Below are 14,517 nucleotides of genomic sequence, written 5' to 3'. Positions count from 1 at the left end.
TATATAAGAGCATTGTAGTTCACTTGAAGCATTGTAGTACAGAAGTAGAAAATGAAAGAAAAGGGAAATAAAGCTTTTAACAATGCAGAAAATTTTACAAAAAATCTTTATATTTCAAGGCTTATCTTCAGAAGGAAGCAGTCCATGAAATGTGTATTTACATTGATCTTGCTGTAATTGAATTTTAAACTGCTTGGTGTTTGGGTTTGCAGCAGCAGCAACAACTCACTAATTGTTGCTGCAAACAACTCTTCAACTCATAGTCATGGACGGTATGACGTATTTTTATGTGGTGATGGTGGTGGGAGATGATGTTGGTCATAATCAGTGATGCATTGCTTGCACCAACAGCTGGAGAGTTGCTGCTGCTGCTAATGCAAGTATCAAGCAGTTTAAAATTAAATTACAAGCTTGATGTGAGTACACACTTCTTGGATTGCTCCCTTCAGAAGATAGGTTTTTGTACCTGAGATATAAAGGTTTTGTGAAAAACTTCTTGCATTGTTAGAAGCTTTCTTTATTTCCCTTCTCAGCAGAAATGCTTTATAGTATATCCTCTAGCTATCTAATATTCCAGGTTCAAATCCCACCTGCCAGGAGATGGCAATGGGAAACCACTCCAGTATTCACCTCTAGTCTAGTCATAGTAGCCTAAGTTCCAGTAATTTACTTAATGGTAGCAGAGGAGGGTATAGACCTACCCAGGTCATGTAGCGAGTGCTGGAGAAGGTTCCATGCACAGGACCTGATCAAAACCAGACTACACTAGACTAGATATATACATACTCATCTGTGAAACTATGCTCATTTTTTTCTCTCTTTGTTTTGTTCCCTCTTAATCCTTTCTGTCAAAGAGCATAGGCTCAAAGCGTAAAAGACTTCTCCATTCTTCCTGAGTGTTAAACTAATACACTTACTTGTTGTTCCTACACCTGTCTTCATCTTGTTTTCTGTAAATTTGGACTATACATACACACACACATATATATATATATAATATTAGATATGTGGAGTTTTCACTCAGGTGACTCAAACTAATAGGCGTATGTTCTGAGTACTCAAATAGGTAAAAATTAGAGAATAGCGTAGATAAAGAGTCCAGGCTACATATATTTCACAGCTAGTGGAACCTCAGTAAAAGGTAGACAGCATACTTCAAGCCAAGGATACCTTGATTATATGAAGTTTACATTGTCATTAGGAGATCCCATGTTAACTTGTTGGAGATTTGATCGAAATGTGGAAAAAATTCACAACCTTTTGTTCATGAAAGTTGTTTTTTATATCTTCGACGGATTTCTTGAAGCTCACTAACTTCCTACACCTTGATCCTTGGATCTTACCTTTACATATTTGTCTATCTATGTGTGTGTGTCATATATTTACAAAAGCATATACATGTGTATATGCATGTGTTTATAAACATACACATAAATTCATATAATTGATGTAAATATATATATATATATATATATATAAACATTTGTAAATATGTATCCATATGTATGTTTACATACGCACACATATATATAGATGCACACAAACATATCTATACATGTATATTCGTTGTACTTATATTTACATATACATATGTATACTATCCCTCCCCCTCTCTATATTTTATGAAATCTCGTTGGCTCGTTATTTAGTGTATTCACTTCCCAGAAGGCCATTGGGGAAGAGACGCCATAGTGCTTTCCTGTGTGCGGTGTATGCTAGAGTGAACGAGAAAATCTGAAGGGAGTGAGAGTGTGCTTTGCTCTGATATATTATTTCATTCTTGGGCCTTTTGTTAAACACCTCCTTTCAAAATAACAATTCTCGTTTACTTCGTTTATTTTCTGTAGATTATTGCTCAGTATTTAACCTATTTCTAGCCTTTTTTCCCCTAGATACACGACTCTATTTTTCCGTTACCCCATTATTTCTGAAAGCATGAGTCAATACATCCAAGTTGCTGAGGACGAGAATTCGGAGCTGATAGAAATTCCCATCGAGTTAGATGGTACTTTGTTACTGAGCACCCTCTCTGCCCAGTTTCCTGGCGCTTGTGGTCTTAAGTACCGCAACCCTAACACATGTGCAGTGCGCGGTATTCGCCTCAGCCTGGGACAGTTATATCCTCCCGAAGACGGATGGGAAGATCGGGTTTACTACAGTGTCTTTCCGAAAGGTAAGTTTACATTTTAAACTAGTTTATCATACCTCATTGCATACGTTTTAAATGCTGGAAATTGTTGGTAGCATACTCGAATATTTCCTTAGATTTTCAATGCGCCTTAATGATCATTTTTATATTAAAATGGCAATGTTGCTCCTTTTTACCTATAAATTACTTTTTATGATCTTGTACGTAAGTTAATTGTAATTTTGTTTTAAAGTATTCAGATTGATATTTGCCTATCTATATATCCTCTGTTACATAAAAATAGTTTCAATTTACTTTTGTGAATATTCATGTACTAATTTTTATTCGCCCTTTTCATTCCTCATCTTTTTGCAAGTATTCTCTGCTGTTATTTTGATGCACTCTTTCTGATTGTATGAACCGTCGCATTTTCCTTTAATCTCTGACTTTAAAACGGTAGCCTTTTATTTGGCTTTTATCACCTGGAAACCTAAAAAAAACAAAACCTGTTGCTAGTCCGTTGATAACCGTGAAATAGTTTTGTATGTTGTTTATTACATATAAAGAGTAAACAGCTTTCTGTTTCCATATCGCTGGCTTGTGATGAAAATTTTGTAAAAAAGGGGCGAGAATAAATTTTAAGCTGTTCTTTTTAAAAACGCTTTTCTCGAAATCACCATCGCATAGTGAAAGTATGTTATCCTGTGGTACGTTATAAGAGGAGGACAAGGATTAATGTTAATGCCCTTAAAAGGGTATCATCTTTCTTAAAGATGAAAGTATTCACTTAAAACTGAGAATTGGGTCGCTGTGTATGATATTGAAGGCAGCCACAGTCACTTCACCACAAAGGGAAATAACAGATCCGCCATATTGCTGTTATATGTTTGGCACTAAACAGGATTTTTTGTCTCCTGACTTACCAGTCATCCAGTATCTTTGTATTTAGTTTAGTCAGTTCGTTCGTATCATAACCCATTCCTTTATTATACATGTATATAATGAGTGTACGCATGTAAAATTCACAAAATGCCAGAAATAATCCCCTGACAATTGACCTGTATTGCTAATTGCTGTCGGTGACTCTCCCACCCCCACATGCGCGCGCACATATCAGCAAATACAATTTCTAGATAATTGCTACCCACTCCGTTTCTGTCAGTGTTGTTTTGTTGAAAGTTTTGTGTTGTTGTGTTGCCATGGAGTATTTTCCTTTCAAGACTGACAAGTATGAATTGTTGTGTACAGATAACAAGAGGAAGAGTGATGATGGCATGGACAGCGGAGCCATCAAAGCTAAAAGAGTCAACAAAAAGTGTAGCGACCTTATTGTATTGGGCCTACCTTGGAAAAGTACTGAAGAAGATTTGAGGCAATATTTTTCACAGTTTGGTGAACTGTTAATGGTGCAGGTAAAGTTAATCTCTTCCTTTACATTTAATCTCCGCAATGTAGTCGGGCTATAAGTGAACTTTAATAAATTGCTTAATTATTGATCCCGGGAAGAAAAATGTGTATATAATAAAATAGAAATACCAGAATTTTAACCTTTTTTCTTTGTTTCACGCCTTGCAGAGGTGTGGCGTTCTACTTTGGAACAATAGTGAGGTTTTTTTAAAACGGGAGATAGTGTTTGTCACTTCGAGGATTTGACCTAGCTCACTTACTGACCAGTATGATCCTCTACTCATATTCAGAAGACCGGTATTTTTAACTGCTTAGTTTCGAGAACGCTGTCAAGTGAGATGATTATGAAGTCCATTTCTTGCTGTCTTCCAGAATGTGACTCGGACACGAGTTAGCTGTTTTGTTGATGCACTCATTTTAATGAGTGTTGTCGACACGAACATTCAGAGACTTATGGAGTACTGTTGGCTGTAACTATCCACTATTTTTATTCATATGGGCTGGGATGACGAGTGGGTTTGTCTAAATATTTATCTTAAGACATTACGTCTTTCAGAAAGTAGACGAATTCAATCATGGAAATGATTTTCTTATGCAAATCCAGTTTTTAAAACTCCTGTTGGTGGTGTCCACGTTCCCACTCTACCAATAGTAACAAATAAATAAATGGGGCAAGTGGTGATCCTTTTCTGTGAAAGAGAATAGTTTTGGGGTTAAGAAATAATTAACTTTGAGTTCTGAAAGTTGTTAGTTTCAAATGTTGTATTTTTTAATATATAGATTTCTTTTCTTATCTCTTCGTATAATTTACAGGTCAAAAAAGATTTGAAAACTGGGCAGTCAAAGGGCTTTGGTTTTGTTCGATTCCAAGATTATGAATCCCAATTAAAATGTATCAACCAAAGACACATGATTGACGGGCGTTGGTGTGATGTGAGGATTCCAAACTCCAGGGTAAAATGTTCCTTCTCACTAAAAACTTTGTTTCACATTTCTTTGTACTTCCATCTTGTCAGCTCTCCTCTCTCTCTTTCTAGTTTGTTAGCCAATATCACCACTCGATATTTTATTAAAGATAGGGCTTGGTTTTGGTGTGAAAGTATTTCTTTTAAAATATTGTAATGGCAATCCATGTTTATAATGGAAAGAAAGTCTTGACTATTAATATCTGCCAATAAGAGCATTAAAACTTATCTGCACCTAGACACGAGATATTCTTCCTTAAAAATGTTTAGCATTAAAAATTTGATCTTGTCTTTAGTTTATTTTAACTTTTATTTATACTATACTGCTGTTGTGTTCACTTGTATTTATGTGCATCATTTCATTTTCTGTTTCTAGGATGGTAGTCAACAGCAAGTAAACAGTAAAGTGTTTGTTGGCCGGTGTACAGAAGACATGACTGAAGATGACCTTCTCACTTACTTCTCTAAATATGGTGAAGTCATTGATGTCTTTATCCCCAAACCATTCCGGGCGTTCGCATTTGTTACATTCACTGATCCTGATGTTGCTCAAGCTTTGTGTGGCGAAGACCACATTGTGAAGAATGTCAGCGTTCATGTGAGCAGTGCACTGCCGAAACCTGCAGATAAACATAATAGCGGCAACTCTGGCAACTGGGATAGGCGTGGTCCTCAAGGCAACTATAATCAAGGTTATGGACAGGGTGGGTGGAATCAGGGAAACCGCAATAGTAATGGCAACATGAATGGACCCCCGATGAATTTTGGCAACTTTCAGATAAATCCAGCAATGTTGGCAGCTGCTCAGGCCATGCTTAGTGGGCCTGGGGGGTGGGGGCCATTAGGAATGGGACAAGGTGGAGGTGGAGAGTCTAACAGTCAAAATAGCAACCAAAGCTTTGGTAGTATTGGTAGTGGTCCCAATAACAATTATTTGGGTTGGGGTGGCCCTGCAGAAAATGGTCAAGGGCATTCAGCAAATTGGGGGGGTTCACTATCAAAATCTGGTGGATGGAATTAACGGCTGATCATTGTTTGCAATGCATTTTAATATATTTTTTCCTCCATCTTTTTGTCTTTTCTTCACTCAGTCCCATTCATACCTGATTCACTGTTCTTTAGCAGTTGTCACGTTTCTTTTTGATCTTGTCAAATTTGCCATAAGTCAAGGTCTTTTCATTTAATCACTCTCAGTCCAGTTTTCTAATTTTAAGTGTGTATGTATTATATATGTATGTTTATATATGATGTATACACACTGACATTTTATTACCTGGACTGTCATCTTTATTTTGATCCCCCCCTCTCCTTTCTTTCCCCCTCTTCATACTTTTGTTATACATGTTTGTTGAATGTTGTGAGTGATGTCATGCTTCACTTTCCCTTAACTGCCGACCAACTTTAGACAGCAGCACTTTTAGAACAGTCCCTCTACATACATCTCTATATCATGCATTTTCACTTGATTCAGTGCAATTTTGTATTGTTAAGTGAAATTTTTTGTGCAGCTTTACTTTGAAGAGAGACATTGTGAACTGTCTAAATTGTCTCCCCTTACCCTATACATTCCTTCTTCATTTCCTTCATTTTGCTCTTGGATGAGCAGCTTTCTATCATTTCATCTATTCATTTTTTTTTTCCTGCTCGGTAATGTGACTCTCCTAGAAATTCCACTAAAATATACTTTCATCTCCCCCCTCATCGTTTGATTTTTCTGCTGCTGTATTGCCTGAAAAGAATCCCTTACTGACTTTTCTTTTCCATATCTCCTATTTGTAAACATTTCCCTTTATTTTATTTTATTTTTTTTCTTTCTTTTGAATGAGTGTTAGCTTTGGTCTGGGTCAGTGAAGATCATTTTAGTTGTGTGGTGGGTGACCATTGGTAATATGTAAATAGTTGCCAGTCGTTTGGATTGCACGCACGGACTGATGCACGCATGACAGATGTGAACGAACTGAATCAACTTTGTTGAATGGGTGACGGATGTCTCCTTTTTTTGCGTGTTGAATGGGAGCTGATCTGTAGAGAAAGTAAATAAATATAAAATGCATGAAGGTCTTGTGTTTTGTGGCAGTTGAGAGAGTTTGCTCTTTGTTGCAGGGGCTGGGCAAGAATACAAAGAAAATTGTGTATTTAGTTGAATGTCTGGGACTTGTTTAAAAATGAAACAGGTTCAAGTATCGGTAAAATTGCATTTTTTTTTTTCATCCCACTCCACAGCAAACTGCCCTTTATGCTTGGCATCATAATGATTATAAGAGATGATTGCTAATTGTTTTGTGAAAATTTATAGTGTTTAGGGTAATGTTCATATTAAAATCAAATTGTTCAGATGAGTTTAAAGATAACCTGTTGGGAAATTTCAGATCCCATTTGGATTGTAGCATTTAAAAAAAAAAAGTTTCATTTTCAAGTAATGAGAAATGGGTATGAACACTAGTGATGCTGCATTATACCAATAATAGTGGAAAATTACTGACTTTCATACTTTTAGAATTCCAACTGATTACCCTCCAATATACTTTGTCATTCCAACTGAGTAATTTTCATATTGCATTTTTTTTTTTTTTTAAATATTTCAAATGACTCGACATGGGTTCTTCTCCCAGCAACAGAAGAACCCTGATTGCCATGGTTCATCAGCATTTCAATTGGTGGAGAGGGACGTATCAAGTGATACCTATTTCGACGTAATGATGACGAAACTGTTTTTCTTCACAGCGAAATTCAACAATTTCCTCCATTACGGTGTCTGTTTCTTCAGCTGCGTGCACTGCTGCCCTAAAACAGCTGCTGCTGTCTGCAACCTGTCTGTGATAACATAGTTGGCTATTTGTAAACACCTTTTTTTTATTTTTATGAAAAAAAAAGAAAAAAAACTGACATTTAATACAGTGCCATTGACTGTATCTCAGGGATAAATTTAGATGTTGGCCTTTCATATTTTTTTTTATTTATTTTAAATAGCATTTTTTAAGGTGTTGAAATTTACTTTATATATTTCTGCAATTTTTCTCCTTCCCCTATGCCTTTTGGAAGCCATACAGTGAGAAACTTCTTGTTAGTGCTTGTTTTTCTTTCAGATATATCACACTCTTGGAAAAGGTAAGTAATCAAATCCGGTTTGGTTATTTCAAACCATATTAGCTATGCCGTATATGGGGTCAATAGTATCAGTTCTTTATACTTGTACAGTTATATAGTAATGGTGTTCTCATTGCTTAATATAGTTAGGTTTGCTTTTTGCACTTGCATTAATATTAAAATTGCCACTAACTTCTATTAAATAACAATTCTGTGCATTATCAAATATCTTTTGCATACAATAGAAAGCTGTCTCCATAAATTCAATTTGTACTTTGCATTGAATTGCTATCCATCTGACATATGTATGGGTGGCAGTGTTGCATAGGTGATGACCGCTGCAGTATCCAGTTTTAACCTAATGGTTAGCATTAGAAAATGAGTTAGTAGCTAACATTTGAGTATACAACAAAATTTTAGTATAGAAGTGTGTAAATTACGAGAATTTTTGAAGAAAGCTAGAAAATGAAGTGTCATCAGCTACAAGAGATACATGATTGATTCACAATATGAATTATCAAAATGTCACACACCTAACAAGTGAATTAAAAAAAAAATGTAAAGTGCGGGAGAGCAAAAGTCTTTTTCCCTCTGTCCTGCATTATGATTTTGTTTCCGCAGTAATTGCTGCAAGCAAAGAGGAGAAATCTAGTGCTTTCATTTGCCTACACCATGACTGGTTTAGTCTCTTCCTAAAAACTAAGGAAAACAATTTTCTTATTCTTGCTACATTCGGGTGCTTTTTTTTTTTTTTTTTTTTTTTCCATTCATCGCAATCATCACTTGTCGGAATTGTTTTACTTTCAGAAATTGAAATATCTGAGTCATAATCGTGCACATGGTTTATGTCCACTGTATATTTTGCTGGATGCCATCTTTTGAAAATCCTTTGGCTTCAAGCTCAATGCTTGATACTGGTATTTTCTGTCTCTTGTAAAGAAAAAAATTTTTCAAAGTGGAAAAATCTCTAGACTGGTGTCAGATACCATATAAAATACTGTTGGATAGTGTAATTTAGTTGTTTAGAGTGAAAATGCATTTCACAAGCATACTTATGACATTTGCGCTCAAATATGTCTTTGCAACATGAGCAAAATCAATTTCAATCAGTTTTGGATGGGTTGGTAACGAAAGGGTTAGGTTTCAAGGCATAGCCTGTTCATTGGAACTCTAAATATACACACTGCTTTACAAATTACGAAGGTATTATTGACTACCAGATAGAATCTCAAATACTAGATGTCTGTAACTAGGATGCAGGGAAGTGTGGTAATGGCCATGTTCTGATTAAGATCTACATTTGTTGAACATTTAAGTTACAATTTATTTCAGATTGAGTGTAAATGGTTTGTTCTGAAAGGGTGACATTTTATTGTATGTTGCAGTAAGCATTTACAAAATATGTTTAAATACTTTTAATTTGAAGTTTAAGCAAAGATCTCTTCACATGTATGGTTTTAAATACCTGGAGTAGGTCTATAACGAGTATAGCATTTGTTGATTAGTATATTCTATACTAATCATTAAGGGAGCTGAGTGTCCCACAGCTTCTACCAAAGTGATTTTGAAAAGACATTGAAATTGTATGGTTTTCAAATGGAGATGATAGAGAAAATATTTGAGTTAATAGCACTATGGTACATAATTCACTTTTATAGATCCTTGAACAAAAGTAGGATTTTTGATTTATAAGTGAGCATGGTATAAAATAGCACTAAAACAATTTTAACCCTTTCACATTCAGATTACTTTATCAAATGTAATTGCTTATTTTTAGAATGACATTGTAAGAGATGTTGGGCTGACATGGCCAGTTTGAATGCTAAAGGGTTAACACAATCAAATATTCCCATATTTAATGTAGGCATTCTACAAAAACTTGGGATTTAGTGAAAACCTTTTGTCCCAAATTTTAATTGAATCTCAAGAGGTTTCTTAAATCTTGGATGACTAAGGAGTACATATTCATCCCAGCAAGTAGTCTTTGAAAACAGTTTTTCTAAGTTCAGGTGTAGGTAACAAGTAAATGAATTTTGCAGTAAAGTTCTATTTAGATTTTTTTCCTTCTAAGTGGATTGTTAGTCAAATAGGTTGAGAAACAGGCAATGCATCAGCTTGGGTTATCTCTTAAGTTGGTGTTTAAACATGACCAAATGGTGGAAGATTTTCGTTGGCTAAATTTTTTTCAGGCTCAGAAAGGTAATTCATCTGAAATAGTAACAATACAGATGCTTGCAACATTGAACTTTGCTAAAGAAAAACCAAGGACCAAGTGATGTTAAATCAAGCAATGGATTAAGACTACTACTCGGCACCAAAATAGAAGCTACCAGTTTACACTTGCAAAATCTCACTCTCCAAACTTTTGATTAACTAAATACCTTGCCCTGTGTACGCTACAATGGAATTGAGTCCAAAACCAAGCAATTCGTCATTCAGTGGCCACATAGTAACTAAAATTTTAGAAATACTATGTTACGGGTACCTCAAGACTAATGTACTAGTAATGAGTTGATTTGATTGGGTGAGCATCTAAACTTTCCCAATCATGTCTGCTGAGGCATCTACAAAATCCATATTTTTCTGTCAATACTTTTATTTGGATAGGTGAATTCATGTAAGTAGTTCTAAGTGGTAGTGTTCTCAGGCATGTATTCACAAAATTTGAATACATTGACCTTAACATATACACAGATATTCCTCATAGAGGCTGAGATTAATGATATCTAAATTTTACAGGTTTGGAAATGCATGCGTTTTGGCATTCTTTCTCAAATTGTCCCTGAATTTCTACTGCTGCCCCTTTTATACCAGTTTCTTGCTGAATAGTGACTCAGTGGTATGTAGTAATGAGCAGAAGTTGGCATGAAAGAGATGGGTGTTGGTTGGTGCTAAGATGCAATTAGTGGTGCAGTATAATGCAAAGAATACTGAGGTATGAAGGATAGATTAAAGATATTTGTCTTTAACAATTGATAAGGAGTTAGGAAATGGGTACGCTTAGTAAAAGTCTCCTCCCTTGTGGTCCTAACTTTGCTGAAGTAATCTTTCGTGTCTTTATTATATGAAAGAATTTGATTTTGTAGAATTGCTACTATTGGATTCTTTAGCAATTCTTACATAACTATAGAGGGGACAAAGGGATTAAAAGTCGATTACATCGACCCTGAAAAGGATGAAAGGCAAAGTCGACCTTGGTGGAAATTTGAACTCAGAACATAAAGACAGAGACGAAATACCAATTTCTTTATTGCCCACTGGGGGCTAAACATAGAGATGACAAAACGTGGGACATAAAACATAGAAAATAAAATGAATGTTATAATGTATGAAGACCTGGAAATAGAACCACTCGCCCCCACTTATGAGTGGCCTCATTTTCTACTTTTTAAATCCTGAACCTTCTAACACATCGATACCTGTTTCCTCCAGCCACCTATTGTATGTAGTAAATTCTGGGAATGAGCTCCAACTGCAGTCCACCTCCCAAAAATAAAATCCAACCCCATATTCTTGTATTTTTTCCTCCTGCTTCTTGTCTGGTATTACACACGAGTGATGTTCCTCCGCATTATCATACCCCGCAGTTCCAATATACTTTGTCCTATTTCTGCTACTTTTCTTTTTTGGTTACTTCCTTTCTGCTCGCTTTTTTCTAGGCTTTGATATACATTCTGCTCTTATGTGTCCCTTCAGGCCACATTTAAAGCAGCGTGGAACTCTTCCTTCCACCCTGACAGCCATAATTATTTCTTCCGTAATCTTTAACATTGTTTCTTTTGAATCCTGGACTATCATCTCCAGTTGACGCACTCTTTTTTTTCTTGGTCTGGAGCACTACTATGTTGTCCCCATTACCATCTGCCACCCAGGCTACGTCAATCTCCGGTGGGATTCCTTCAACCGTGACCCTTGTTCTCATGCCTCTATGTGGGTAACAGCACCACTTCTTCACTCCGAATTGTCGACGCTGCTACTGCATTACAAAACCTCACCTCCACTGTTCCAAATGTTGAACCTCTAGTCAGGCATATTATGTCTTCCCAAATCTGCTTTAACGCTTTTTCTATTTGTTCTGTCGTGACAACGTCTATTCTTCCTTTATTTATGTCCCCATTACCTCACCTCCACTTCCAAATGTTGAACCTCTAGTCAGGCATATTATGTCTTCCCAAATCTGCTTTAACGCTTTTTCTATTTGTTCTGTCGTGACAACGTCTATTCTTCCTTTATTTATCGAAAAGGTTCGATAGATTATCAGCTTTTCCCTTATTCCGTTTTTAATCTCTTGCAAGGGTGACAGTTTCACTTCAAACCCATCTCAGTTCATTTCTTCTGTGTCTTCTGAATTCCCTGATATCCACTTGTTTCTTTGCAAGTTGCTACCTCAGCAACTCCTCGGACGATGACATGTCTGAGTAACTATAACTGTCTTCAGACATTCTTTAACCAGCTTTCTCTTCTCCTATGAGAAGAGAAAGTACAAACAAACCACACACGTAAACATCCAAACCGCTGCAAAGCAGCACAAAAACTACTCAGAATCACTACGTATCAACTTCACGGAGCTGTTACACCGCTAAGCAGTTCGACCTGTGTGCTAACGTTTGTCAGCTCACCGCCTTCTAATTTGCTTCTATCTGTTAGACCTTGTCTCAAGATTCTCTTCACATTTCAACACTATCTTAGCCATGTCCTGTTACTTATAGATCTAGTTCAGTGATTCTCAACCAGTCCATATAAGATTTTGCAGTTAAAAATTATGTGCAATCAATTGGTTATACTTCTACAATACAATATACGAAGTATTTTAAGTTTTAATAAAATTCTTAATATTTAATTATAAAATATAACAGGTTTTTTTTAACCTTAAATGTCTAGAAGAGTCCATGATAAAAAGTGGTTGAGAAACACTGGTCTAGTTTGTTGCTGCAGGTACAAACCACATTCAAAATGATTCCAACTACCCTCAGGTTATTACTGGTTATGTATATTTTGTCTTGACTTATATCAGTGAACAGATAGATATTTATCAAAAGAAAATATGTTAATTTTTTTTTTTTTTTTCCTGAATTTTACCAAATTTTTATTAATTTATAGTGATATATTGTCACAAATATTAATATTGGTGATCTAAAATGTTTTAAATGCCTTTATACTGGTATGACTCGAATAGTTCTGTTGTTCAACATAGCTTGTCTTGGCTTCTATTATGGATATCCTCCATTAACAACTCATGGCACTTCTATTTGATACTCAGCTTGTGAAAGGTATCACGTCTTTATCAGTATAGTTATTTCTCCTAGACATAGTTCATTCTCTAATTTTCTCTACCTTTTGTAGATCTACAGTCAGTGTCTACTACTTCACACATTCTTCATATATATATATTCCAGAAGACCTTTTGGTTTTCTATTTCTTTAGCGATTATGAATTAACCTCAATGTAGATTTAAAAGATTCACAAATTTGAGACTGATATGATATCTTGAGTGTTAACGTAAAGGCCAAGTGTGAAGAACAGTATTTACACTTGCAAGACTTGGCTTAGTAACAGGTTCTTCAAAAATTCGTGATATCTTCAACTCTGTGAAAAGAATTTTGTATAAGAGTTGCAAATGTAAGCTTCTTAGTATGATATTGCATTCATCCTGTCAACTTTATAGGAAGATATTCTGTGAACTAATTTTGTAAATAAGAGATGTTTAACTCGCTAGTGTACTGAAATGTAAAGCAGAAATCATTTAGTGTTAGCCTACCAACAAAAGCATCTAACTATAGAAATGGATTTTGTCAGTTACGTTATTAGATCTACTCCAAGGAAGATGATCTATATCTATAACCATTTAAGGCCTACCAACACTGATGAGGTTGATGTAGGGTTAATTTAACTTTTAAGTTAACATAGAAAAATTTTGAAATATTACAATTCTGGCAAGAAAAGTTTTGTAGGATGTTCCTCACAGGATCTGATGGTTGGAAATGGAGAATCACTAGAGAAATAAATGATAGCGGATATTTTGCATGGACATTTTCTGAAACCATGGTAGGACACTGAACTGTTATTAGCCAAGTTGAATTATTGTAACTCAGTAGTGAGGAGTCCATAGCCATCTAAGCTATTGTTTGATGGGATGTCATTCAAGTCTCTTGTAAAAGTATTTTATGAATACGTTTGGTAACTTACTGACTCCCCAAAACCTGGTTCTCTACTACTTTGATAAATATTTCCGGATATTTGGAGACTCAATCTGCTTGTGATGTTGGCGAGAGTAATGTTTGCTCTAATTATAAACATTCTGTAATCCATAAACATCACAACTACGTTGGCTGAAAGTATCTTCATTTAACACCCATGTTCCATGCTGGCATGGGTTGGATGGCTTTGACCTGATATGACTGGTGCAATTTCATGCTCTGACATCTGCTTTGCAATGGTTTCTACATTTGGATACCCTTCTATACTTTAGAAATTGAATGATGTAAAACGATATATATTCAAAATGAACAATGTAAATATTATAAAAGCACAAAGTTTTAAAGATATATAAAAATGAAGAAATGCAAAAAAATTACTTTTTCCTAGGAGAATCTTGATTGACAAAAATTGTCTCTGTTTTATTTTATATTCCATACTGAAAAATATTCAGCTACCTTGGATAATGATACTTGGTGCAGCTGGAGCATTTTTTATTTTGCTATAATTACAAACTTTTGTTGCTACAAGTGCATATAAATAATGTCTGATTACACAAGGTATTTTTATTGCATAAATTTTTAAAAATGGAATTACTATCAAATTTTCCTCATACAAGCATGAATTAGATGACTGTTCTATGGAATACCATTGTTCATTTACATCCTCTTTCTTGAGGTCTTGTCTCTTAAAACATTCAGTATTTAAACTATCTTTGGATTTGGCTCACATCCT

General features: G+C 35.3%; 1 protein-coding gene across 1 annotated transcript; it reads left to right on the top strand.

Moving 5' to 3' along the window:
• Window positions 1–1,653: 1,653 nt before the first annotated feature.
• On the top strand, window positions 1,654–6,553 carry LOC106871120 (TAR DNA-binding protein 43). Its single transcript, XM_014917431.2, has 4 exons — window positions 1,654–2,173; window positions 3,377–3,540; window positions 4,349–4,489; window positions 4,877–6,553. Exons 1-4 carry the CDS (start codon window positions 1,936–1,938, stop codon window positions 5,519–5,521), a joined length of 1,188 nt encoding a protein of 395 aa, XP_014772917.1. The 5' UTR covers window positions 1,654–1,935; the 3' UTR covers window positions 5,522–6,553.
• The last annotated feature ends 7,964 nt before the right edge of the window (window positions 6,554–14,517 follow it).

This window comes from Octopus bimaculoides, chromosome 17, assembly GCF_001194135.2.
Source record: "Octopus bimaculoides isolate UCB-OBI-ISO-001 chromosome 17, ASM119413v2, whole genome shotgun sequence".
Classification (NCBI taxonomy): Eukaryota; Metazoa; Mollusca; class Cephalopoda; order Octopoda; family Octopodidae; genus Octopus; species Octopus bimaculoides.
Note: the sequence above shows the minus strand (reverse complement) of the source record. Positions and strands in the feature narration are given on the sequence as shown.

Coding starts and splice junctions, on each gene's coding strand:
- LOC106871120 (XM_014917431.2), top strand. CDS start 1,936: ATGAGTCAATACATCCAAGTTGCTGAGGACGAGAATTCGGAGCTGATA. Junction 2,174..3,376: donor CTACAGTGTCTTTCCGAAAG/GTAAGTTTACAT, acceptor TGTTGTGTACAG/ATAACAAGAGGAAGAGTGAT. Junction 4,490..4,876: donor TGAGGATTCCAAACTCCAGG/GTAAAATGTTCC, acceptor TTCTGTTTCTAG/GATGGTAGTCAACAGCAAGT.